General features: G+C 39.7%; 1 protein-coding gene across 2 annotated transcripts; it reads right to left on the minus strand.

The window, feature by feature from the left end:
- Positions 1 to 338: 338 nt before the first annotated feature.
- Positions 339 to 9,630, minus strand: LOC104943624 (vesicle-associated membrane protein-associated protein B/C-like). Of its 2 annotated transcripts, none has more exons than XM_010769078.1 (6): positions 9,283 to 9,630; positions 7,837 to 7,989; positions 6,717 to 6,820; positions 5,627 to 5,707; positions 5,134 to 5,316; positions 339 to 2,301 (listed from the first exon to the last, which is right to left on the minus strand). In XM_010769078.1, exons 1-6 carry the CDS (start codon positions 9,338 to 9,340, stop codon positions 2,131 to 2,133), a joined length of 750 nt encoding a protein of 249 aa, XP_010767380.1. In that variant the 5' UTR covers positions 9,341 to 9,630; the 3' UTR covers positions 339 to 2,130. The 2 variants fall into 2 exon arrangements, with proteins under 2 accessions (XP_010767380.1, XP_010767381.1); XM_010769079.1 differs by having other exon boundaries at positions 5,134 to 5,265; positions 9,283 to 9,628.
- Between the last annotated feature and the right edge of the window lie 2,437 nt (positions 9,631 to 12,067).

A 12,067-nucleotide genomic window follows, 5' to 3' on the forward strand; every position in this document is an offset into this window, starting at 1 on the left:
AGGTCGACACATCTTTGGAACCCCAACATTAGAAAGGAGTCTCTGAGGAGGCTTCTTATTATGATTTTAATAAACACCATCCAGAGCCCAGAGATACATTATACAATATATTTCACTTGTTGACTAATCTTCATGTGTTATATTAAGGAATCAATGTAAAGCATTTCAAAATATGTTTTCTTTCAGTACTACATACCCCACTTAATAATGGCTTTTAGGACGATTAATAAGTGTCTCTTGCCGTTTAATATCAAACTGATTTTGCCTCCACACACACATCTTTCTCCAAACCTAATTAAGAAAAAACAGAGTAAACTTTTCACAGAAGCAGACAGTAGGGGGTTCATGTATTTTAATTCATTATGATGCTACATGATCAATGGTGGTTGTTTAATAATTTCCTTCCTTTACTACAGCATGTTAATAACTCTGCCAGTTATCTTTTTAAGTCTTTTTATTTTTATGTACATACAAAAGAGTATCCAATTACCGTGTGATTACATTGTTGTGTGACTGTATCTTTGCAAGTGTGGTCTGAAGCGCTGATGCCTTTTTGTTCTATTTAATGTAGTGTGTATTCACAGGTCAGTCCTCCTCCACTCCTCGAGCTCCCTCAGGCAACGAAAAACACAGATATTTACTCTTTTCAACAACCTGCTTAGATGGTCATGTGACAGCCGAGATAATACAGCTGTGTTGTCTCAGTGATCTCACCACCACCAGAACCCGACACAAAACAAAAACCAAAAGGAAACAAAACACACACACACACACTGATAAACCAGACTCAAGATGGTCCCTTTTGAGAAGACAGTATTTTTTTTGTTTCGCCAATATACTTCAACACTCAAATAATAATAATAATCATAATAAATCCAGGTCATTTCATGCAGACTGCAGAGTGGACACTCTAATATAGTGCATGTGAATATTATAAACAAAGCATCGTGGCTACATGATAATAGAAGAAAAGAAAAAAGCAAACAACTGCCATTATACACTAGAGGACGCAAATACAATACTCCATGGGCAAAATCAAACAAGGTGGCCAAAGCTATCGTTACATACTGTATGTTATATGTTGAAAATATCCAGAATGGTTTTGCATGACAAATGTGCTTTAAGAAGGGGGAGTTTGTTGTTTTGGTCTAGTGCCGTCTCTCAACCTGAGGAAGTAATTATCCAGCGTTTAGAAGGTCTTGAAGTACATTTAAAGTGTTTGTTTAACTAGATCACCATGCAGCATATATTATTTATTATACTTTTTACCAGTTAATAATTAAATGAACAAAGTATTGATTTATTGGATTTTTAACAATTTTCTATATGTCAGCGACAACTACGATCAAGTTGTATGTCGACTTTTCAACAAAGACCCCCATGTTTCTGTTGTAAACAGGTAATCTGTGCAGATGAGAGATTTGTTTTCAAGCCACCCCTCTTCCTCCGTTCTAAAACAGCGTGTGATTTCACCATTTACTCACATTGAAACATCCACACGTAGTCAAAATCAAGAAGAAACACATGCACACGGCTTCTACTGGCTCACATTTTTGCCGCATACTGTTTAGAAGACATTACATTGAGTTTGAATCTAGAAAAAAAGTATTTCGCTGATCATGTGTGTTCACCTCTCCTTGCAGATTATCAGTAATAGGTGGAAGAGAGATTATCAGAAGAGGAGTGTTAGATCTTTCTTAGAGATAAAGTGAGGAACGTGAAGACTTAAGAATCAACGATTAAAAACTTTAGACATTCAGCCAGCGTGAAGCCACTTCCACACACCTAACTGTTACCTGTGCAAGTAGCGGAAGATCATTTAGGAAGGAGGGATGGAAGGAAAGAACAGATCAGAGGTGATTATTTTTGACAAAAAAAAAAAAAAAGGCAAGACCTGTGACAAAAACGCTCTCACTCATGTTTTACCATGGGATCGCCTTCCCTAGTTCTCTTTTTTACACTTTAAATGATTTTCTATCCAGACAACAAACCGTTATGATATTGCCTTTTATGTTTTAAGAAAAGAAAGAGAAACCAACATAAACCCATAAGACATCCCCGTTGCCGTCATTGACACGCGTCGTCCCGACACGCCGTCCCTCTGTCGCTGCGCTCCGTCTCTCTGAGTCTCTACAGGGCCAGCTTGCCAATGATGACTCCGATGACAAAGAAGAGCACGCAGAACGCCAGAACGCGGGTGCCGAGGCCTTCGTCCCTCATGGTCGAGGTCGCCATGCCGGAGGAGGAAGAGTGGGGAGCGCCCATTGAGGTCACCTTTCTCTTCCGCAGCCCGTCGTCCTCCTGCATGGAGAGAGAGAGCGGAGTCAGAGAGAGGAAGAGAGGAGTCAAGTGAGCACAAAACCACTGTTGATGCAAGCAGGTACACATTCCGCTGCGATTATTTGAAATGCTCTTGTCAGACTGAATTCTCACTGAGAGAAGAGTACAGGAAGTAGCAGAGCACTTCTTAATCTATAATATTTGGTAGCTGAATAGACATGTGTGTTTGTATACTTATCTGAATCCTCTTTTTATGCGAGTGTAAAGTAGGGGTGCATACCGGTTCCCGGTATTACCGAAATAACGGTTACTGGGGGCTACGGTATACCGTACCGAAATCAGATCCGGTTTTCGATACTTTTTCGTTTTTTTGTATATAAAGTTAGGCGTAATATCCTTAAACTCACGCCCAGCCAATCAGAAATGGGAACCTTTTTCTCCCATGAGAGTACCTGCTCTCTAGCAGGGACTGGAAAGGTTCTTATGAACTAAGTTCTAGTTCCAGATTATTTTGGTGTAAACGCACATTTTCGGAACTATACTGGGAAAAGTACTCCGGTGTGAAAGCGCCTAATGTACAGGACTGTCTCAGAAAATTAGAATATTGTGATAAAGTTCTTTATTTTCTGTAATGCAATTAAAAAAACAAAAATGTCATACATTCTGGATTCATTACAAATCAACTGAAATATTGCAAGCCTTTTATTATTTTAATATTGCTGATTATGGCATACAGCTTAAGAAAACTCAAATATCCTATCTCTAAATATTAGAATATCATGAAAAAGTATACTAGTAGGGTGTTCAACGAATCACTTGAATCGTCTAATTAACTCGAAACACCTGCAAGGGTTTCCTGAGCCTTGAAAAACACTCAGCTTGGTTCAGTAAACTAAATCACAAGTATGGGGAAGACTGCTGATCTGACTGCTGTCCAGAGGACCGTCATTGACACCCTCCATCAGGAGGGTAAGACACAAAAAGAAATTTCTCAAAGAGCAAGCTGTTCACAGAGTGCAGTTTCAAAGCACATCCACAAAAAGTCTGTTGGAAGGGGGAAATGTGGCAGGAAACGCTGCACAACCAAGAGAGATGACCGCAGCCTTAACAGCATTGTGAAGAAGAGTCGCTTCCAGAATTTGGGGGAGCTTCAAAGACAGTGGACTGAAGCTGGAGTCCAGGTATCAAAAGTCACTGTTCACAGACGTGTCCGGGAATTGGGCTACAATAGCCGTATTCCCATGGTCAAGCCACTTCTGAACTCAAGACAACGGAAGAGGCGTCTGACTTGGGCTAAGGAAAAGAAAGCACTGGACAGTTGCACAGTGGTCCAAAGTCCTCTTTTCAGTACGAAAGCAAGTTTTGTATTTCATTTGGAAGTCAAGGCGCCAGAGTCTGGAGAAAGGCTGGAGAGGAGCAAAATCCAAGTTGCTTGAAATCCAGTGTGAAGTTCCCACAGTCAGCGATGGTTTGGGGAGCAAGCCAAGTTGCTTGAAATCCAGTTTGAAGTTCCCACAGTCAGCGATGGTTTGGGGAGCCATGTCAGCTGCGGTGTTGGTCCACTGTGTTTCATCAAGCCCAGAGTAAATGCAGCTGTGTACCAAGAGATTTTAGAGCACTACATGCTTCCGTCTGCTGAAAAGCTCTATGGAGATGAGGAATTCATTTTCCAGCATGATCTGGCACCTGCCCACAGTGCCAAAACCACCAGTAACTGGTGTACTGACCATGGCATTACTGTCCTCGATTGGCCTGCAAATTCCCCTGACCTGAACCCCATAGAGAATATGTGGGGTATTGTGAAGAAGAAGCTGAAAGACACCAGACCCAACAATGCTAATGAGCTAAAGGCCGCTATTGAAGCATCCTGGGCATCCATAACACCTCAGCAATGCCACAGGCTGATTGCCTCCATGCCACGCCGCATTGATGCAGTAATCCGTGCAAAAGGATTCCCAACCAAGTACTGAGTGCATTAATGGACATTTTCAAATGTTTGATTGTGTTTTGCTGTTATAAATCTTTTTTTTTTACTTGGTCTGAGGAACTATTCTAATTTTTTGAGATAGGATTTTTGAGTTTTCTTAAGCTGTATGCCATAATCAGCAATATTAAAATAATAAAAGGCTTGCAATATTTCAGTTGATTTGTAATGAATCCAGAATGTATGACTTTTTTTTTTTTTTAAAAATTGCATTACAGAAAATAAAGAACTTTATCACAATATTCTAATTTTCTGAGACAGTCCTGTATATTGCACTCAGCTTGCTTTGGCCCGTTTAATTAATCTAGAGATACGTTTTTCCACCCATTGATTGGTTGAAGGGTGGTCTTCAGTTGACTAAAGACCAAGAGGAGACGAGTGTCATGATACAAAAATGTAGAAGAATATCTAGAAATGATGATGATTGAACCACATGACTTTTGAATCACAAAACACGTCTAATTTGTTGGTTTATAATTTTGAAATTAAGTTTAGTAATTTGGTGAATTTTTAAACACCCAATAGCATCTCTCCCTGCAAAGAGTTGGCAGCAACACTGGTAGGTAGAGCAGAGAGGACTAACGCTCTGACAAACGCAAGCTAAGATTATTGATTTTTTATAAAATCCTTTCGACGCCCCCCCCCCTAAAAGCTTTAACATTATTCCTGGCACTAGAGCTGAATGTGTTATAGGTCTTAAAAATATCGGAAACCTAAATAACAGACACATTTATGATATTTTGAAAGTAATTCAAGACTAATTTGAAAAATAATAATAATTCATATGATGATTGGAATGATTTAAAAGCAACTAGTTCAGTGTCATACAATGAAAGTCTACAATATAAATTCTCTTTACTGCGCCTCACCCTGATCTGTTTGTTTTCTTCCCGTAGCCTCAGCACCTCCATCTGCAGCCGCTTGCACTCCTCCATGATCTTCTTCCCCTCCCCGTCATCCAGAGAGGCGCTGGAGGACTTGGGCAGCGAGGAGAGCTCAGTCTTAACAGAGGAGGTAGAGGAAGACACAGTTTTGTTGCTTTCACTCTCATGCTGTGGAGAGAGAGTGAGGGGGGGAGGGCGAGAGGTGGGACGGGGATGAAGAGACATGCAGAGACGTGGAAGGAAGTGAGATGAAAATTCAAATAAATCAAACATGTTATGAGTGATACAGTGTGTCTGTGATGGGTAGACTGAGAAAGAAAATAAACAATAAGAAAACATGCAATGAGAATGTTTCAATGAAATCTTATTTTTAAAAATCTACTCTGCATTTATTTAAATATATTCGAAAGTCATGAGGCATGAGAAAATGTGACTTTTGTGCAATGATTGAATGCTAACAGCAAAGGGATAGACTTACAGTTTTGTCATTTTCTAGAGGCATCTCAAATGCACATCTCAACTTTGAATCCATCAGCTCCTCAGGCTTCGCCTCCTTCCACTGTGGGTGAGAACATCGAGACACACAGGAACTTAGTACAGGGAAACTACATACAAGGGTTCTTTAACATCAGATCAGTTCTGTTCGTTCCGTTAAGTCATTATTTTGCAGGAAATAATCTAAAACAGGGGTGTCAAACATTTTTTTGTTCATGGCCCCAGAAAAGCCCAATTTACTTTTAAAAAGGCTGGACCTGAGAAGCCATTGCATAATAACCTAACAAAAGCAAAACCTCCCCTTGTTTACCTTTGTAATTCATTCCTTAACAGTCCATTTTTATAACAGCTGATGACCAGCCTAATACTTCTAACTGATGTCCCAGCTACCACTAAACACAGCTGTTTCCTCAAGCCGTGGACAACTATTTATCTTTTCTATCCTCAGTTTGTCCTTGCAATTTTTTATATTTTTCCGCCATGATGTGTCTGATAGTGGCGCCAAATATTACCTTTGAGCCCCACAAGGTGCTCTGAAGCAAACCAGCTTTTCATTTACCTCTGTCAAGAAATATAAGACGCTCTTTTTTCAAGTAAGGCGTCCATTTATATCCTTTTGGAGAAATACATTTTTACTCTTTTATAAACAGTGGCCTTGGCATGTTAGCAAAAGGGATCTCTAATAGCATATTCAGCTAAGGGCCTGCTACTGTTACAGCAAGAACCACAATGGCCAATAGGAATTGCTGTGCATTTTATTTCAAAACTAGAATAAAGGACTTTGACACTGGAATGACTTTGGGATTCCCACACTTCTCCAAGTCACTAAATGGCCTTGCTTGGACCCTTTGGATGGCTGGCAATTTCAAAACTATTTCTGTGCAATGGGACGGACAGATCTAAACTGCATTATTCAAGAGTTCAGCTGCAGGGGGTTTATGTTTCTAAAAATTAAAAACATGCCAAAAACACGCTTCATCAAGAGCCACTTAGGATCAACAGACACATAGTGAAGGGAATAAATCAATATGCATCAACAATAATATAATCCTATCCTATGTTCTGGTACTCACAACTCCTTCCATGTCAGTCATGTCGTATGGAGCCAGCATGGACTGCACCATGAACTTGTGTTTACTCTTCTCATTGGGGTCGTAGTCAAACGGCTGCAGCATAACTGTAGACCAAACAGAAAGAGGATAGAGAAAGCAGTAATATTAGGTAAAGTGTTACTTCCTGTATTGGCCCGAAACAACTATTGTGTAACCTGCAACTGAAAAGGTGTCAATCAGGTTTATGATGTGGGTCACATTGTGACCTGCCTGGATAATAACTGACTTGGCCACTGAGCAGTACAATGATTGTGCTCGTAATGAATGTCAGGAATCCAGTTTATCTGTTAGATTTAATTGCCAACAGAGAAGATGATACAGGTGCGGGACTGTTTTTAATCAAACAGGTATTTCACAAAGAAAGCTGTGAACAAATTGAACTACTTAAACCATATGTTAGAGATTTTATGTATTGCATATGTTTTGGGCTTCAATTTGGAAAAGCATGAATTGGACAATGCAACATTATTTTGGGTTCACTACAAATAAAAATGCTATATATATATATAACGATTATAGGTATGACTATTTTTTTGAAGTGATGATATTTCTTCAATTTGACAATGCAATATGTTTTTATTGTTACCTATTCTCCTTTTTTCTTAAATCATTGGCCAGGAAAGAAAATTGCAGGCATTGTATTGTATTTTACCCATCACCTGCAAAGAATATTCAGATATTCCTCCAGATGATTGCTCAACAATAACCCCAATAGGCTGTATCGGTGCAACGAATGGTAGAAGATTGATTTTGGTGCTGAAACACAATACATGCCGACTGGTGGCTTGATTTAACTTTAACACAGTTTTCTGCTCGCAATCAGGAAAAATGATAACATTTCCTAAACTTGTTTGTGTTGCTGCCGGGTGAAATTATCAATAAATGCCTCCTCCTGCTCAGCAATTCGATCTACAAAGCAGTGATTTTGTTCTCTGATAACAAACAACTAGCACTCATTCAGATATATTGTCTGAAAACAACTACAGATAATCACATTATTCTTGATTCTCTAAATGAGATGTGGAAACCATACTGTGGGTTTTGAACTTTGACTGGGAAGATATAAGAAATGCTTACGAACCGGAAACATTGACGGAGTTCTTCGCGTCAATGATGCCACTGTTGGGGCGCACACAGTATCTGCGAGGCGCAGTTGTCTTGACTTTGAAACACACATTTCTCTCTGTGGGGTTGGTGAGCTTCAGAGTAGCAGTGACGACATCTGTAAACGGGCCTGAGGAGGAGAGAGAGAGACAGAACAGTGACTCAATGGTGTTGGTGAAATTATTAGTTGGGGTGTTTGTTTGGCATTTGTGTGCATGGTTCAGTTTCCTGGGTGAGAATCAAACCTGAGTGATTGATAAAGTACATACACATGTTGTGTGTCTGTCTGCAAGGATGAGTGTACGAGTAGTGTTTGTGAGGGACTTGCACATTAAACATTCAAACTGTGGAATGAGCAGCAAAAGCATTTACTGTATTATTCATGCCCCGCCCTCAGACACAACCTGACACTGTCAAAAACGTACTACTATGTTTTCTTGTTGCTTGTGAGGCATTTAGATCACCCTCACAGCATCATTCATCACACCACCTGACCAAGTTTAATGTATTATTCAGCCTTTTTTGAAAACTGAACCTTGTTGTTTTTTGAATTGTTTGCTGGACAAACAACCCCACTGTGCATTCTGTTCAGATACACTGTGCTTCAGTAAGTGAGTGGGCGTAAGAATCTTCTCCTGGGATATATTTGCATTCAAAGCTCTGCAATAATCAATCAGTGAACAACCAGCTACTCTTCCTTAGGCCATCACTTGACCCATTTCTCCATCTATATCCCACCCAAAAAGGTGGGATATAGATGGAGAATTTCCTCAGCTATTATCCCAAGGCATACCAGCTCAGTCTGTATTTTCACAATCTTTCTGCCTGGATATAGTAAAAGCTGCAAAGGACTTTAGGTTGCACAGTAAGTAAAACGGTAAATCTCCAAATCACAGCTTGCTAGCTTAAAACATTGTGAAATAAGCATGGTAATAAGGCTGAGCAATGACATCCTGATCGTAGAAATTGCTAGAATATAGTCACTTCTTGGCAAACCTGTGATCGCAAACACATCGAGATGAAGGAGTATGTCAAGTGTTAGATCACATCACGGTTTTTCACATGTTGTCAGAGAGTATAAGACAAAGCAAAGGGAGGAAATTAGTGAATTAGAGAAATGGGACGGCGGGCCTGCACTGACGCTGCAATGACAGCTAGCACTAGGTTAGCGGAATGCTACTTAGCTAGCTATTTAGCGTCGTCGCACTCAGTGTCGTTTCACCTGTCATCGCCTTTTCTCTGTCCAACAAACAATGTTCACTACAGCCAGCTATAACCCGTCTTATTTAACAACAAAAGCAACAATTAATGAACCTCTAGCCACCGTTAACTGGTTAATGCTGAAATCGATACAGTAGCTATCATTGACGGCTTCCCTGTTAGCTACCTAGCCCCCCGGCCCTGCCCTCTAGCTTGGCATTACCTCTGAATTTCAGTTCGTGTTGTGGCTCCAGCACCAGCACTTGTTCTGTTCTGGCCATGTCCCAGAGCTTCTTCCTGTCTTGACGGCGACGACAACGAGGTTTTACCGCAGGTAGCCCGAGAAGGGGAAGCAGCTGGCTCCCAAACAAACAAGCCGGCCGTCCACGGTCTATCTACGGGAGGGAAGGAGGAGCAGGATGATTACAAATGCACCACCACTCGGACTGACTGGCTGGCTGGCTGGCTGACTGAGTGCCACCGACAGCTGCTGGAGGCTAACGAGCTAACCGAGCTAGCAAGCAACGGAGAGAGGAAGGAGGACACGTCACGCGAGGGGCCGGGCTGCGACCAGATGTCACGTGGTTACTTGACTGTTGCAAAAACAAACGTTCGCACCTTGAATAAAAACATGAATATTAGCATTTAAATATAAACATGTATACATAACCCGGGGCCGCAATACATTCCGACTGAGATTGTGTTTTTATTTAATTTTGGAAAACATTTGTTGTTGTCGTTAGCCTCATATTTGTTTTGCTAAATATTTTTTCTTCTAAATTATATACGGTCTATTTCTTTACATTTTTGCCAAACATCTTTTACATTTGTCTTGCATTATTTTTCTTATCAATCCAATCCCTTTCAGTTAGGCATTTTCAAACATGGTGGTCTACATGCTGTTCTGAAGTATTAATATAACCCCAAATGGGAAAATTGCTTAATTCGGTCCAAAAAATGCTAGAATTAGCCTACAAAGTATCTACTTTGCATTTTATTTTGCTATGGACATTTACAATACCATGAAATTTCCTTTTATGTTTTAAAATAATGGCAAAAAAATATCAGATTAAGCAAATGTGGAATTTAAACATTCAACAGGGTTTAAACACACTGTTGATAGCAGGTTCAGGTCCTGTCGAGGGCTGAAGTAGAGTCTTGTTAAAAAACAACATATTAACAGGTATAGTGTAAGAGACAAGCTAACAATCCCAAGGCCTCATATGAATAATGAAAGAGCTGAGTCAGAGTTCTGCAAAGGTGCAGTTTTAAATCAGTTCCACTTTTGAAGGTTTGCTATTTTTAAACGCTTACACAGAAGTACTAATTTATGATTAATTCCCAGAATCCCACTCGGTTTGTCCTAATCATAAGGATCATGACTGTAACATTCCTCATTCAAATACAGAAGTTACATATTTTTTTAATGTATTTTCAGTAAATACACAGATGTCATTTCATTATATGGGAAATTGCTGCTGCCTTTCATTCAATCATACTCCGCTTGTTATAGGAAATTAAAGTAAGGTCAGGGCAAGGTTGCTGCTTTTATTGCATCTTTTCCTGTAGAGTTGAGGCAACAAGTCACTCCAAAACTAATTCTGTATTTTGTTCTACTTACCTCCACATCAACTGCATTTTAACTGAAGTGGATAGTCCCACTAAATGAAGTGAAGCTCAACTATCCTCCATGTATTGGTTGCATAGCTATCTAAAAACATCCAAAAGATAAATGCAACAAGGTCAATTATTTGATCTGTGTACAGCCAACATGTATATGGCCAAAAATAGAAAAGTTAAAAACTGTTGGGAGGTAAACAAAAAAAAGGGTCACAAAGTCAAATAAAAAACATTGTGAGTAAACTACAAGTAACTCGCTGTGTTTAGTGGTGTGGAGTTAACACTTCTCAAAGAGTTTTATTGAAGAAGTGCCCAAACTTAGGTTAAAATTACCCTTTCACTTGGGCAAGGTCCCCAAGCGGAGGACCAGGGTTCGGATCTGGCTCGGGACCATTTGCCGCAATTCATCCCCTCTGTCCCGATTTGAACTCTATCTCTGCAATCTTCTTCTTTTTTTTTTAAATGACCCTTTTAAAACGTTTGTGTATGTATTTTTGACTGGTCATAGCAACACAGCCAAACCATCAAGTCAGGTGTCAGAAGTTGTGTTTTCAGAACTTCAATCATTACATTTTTTACCATCGGGGACTGAGGAGCCCACTTCAGAATAAAAGCCCACCAGTTAAACTTTGATGTCTGTTATTTAACATCCAACCATCAAAACCAGAGGTCCTGTACAACCTCCATGGTCATATCAATACATACATACTCTGCTTATCTTAAGAGGAAATGACCGGTAAAGGAACAGGAAACCTCACTTCCTCTAGCGTGGATTTACAACCCCTCTGCCTGAAGTCAATTTGGGATAAGTTTGCAAAAAAATGCAAGTCATTGTAAGTGAGAACAGTAGAAAGTAGTGTTGCCTGTATCTGAGTGTGTGTAATCACAGACCTGTTTCTGTCTCCACCAAAAAAACAACTTTATTTCTTAGAGCGTCTTTTCAGAAAGTAGAGACCCATATTTGATGTACACATTAAATGAAGACTAGGGCACTGAAAGGAGAGAGATGCTAATACTGTACAGGCCACCTCTGCTGTGCAAGGCTAGGAAGGAGGACCCCCTTCATCCAGAAATAAACTGACAGTTTCTTTTTTTGCCATTTGTTTTTAAGCAAAAGAATACGATGTGTAGAATCAAGCAATGTTTTGTCCTCTCCTCTGTAACCCTTCAAAATGTCCTTTGCCCATGTCAATGAAAGAAAACAAAAGAAACCTGAACACAACTTCAGTTGAAAGGATTTAAGTTATAGCAATACGCACACTATCAAGTGTACAATTTGTCAAGGTTCATTTGATTCTAATAAAATACTTTTTTTAAAACCCATATACATTTCATAAATTTATCTTTTTGGGGTATATGGATTCAAAAATAGACATTTAAATCATAAA

The sequence above is a fragment of the Notothenia coriiceps genome, unplaced genomic scaffold, assembly GCF_000735185.1.
Source record: "Notothenia coriiceps isolate Sejong01 unplaced genomic scaffold, NC01 NC01_scaffold00006378, whole genome shotgun sequence".
NCBI classification, from domain to species: domain Eukaryota; kingdom Metazoa; phylum Chordata; class Actinopteri; order Perciformes; family Nototheniidae; genus Notothenia; species Notothenia coriiceps.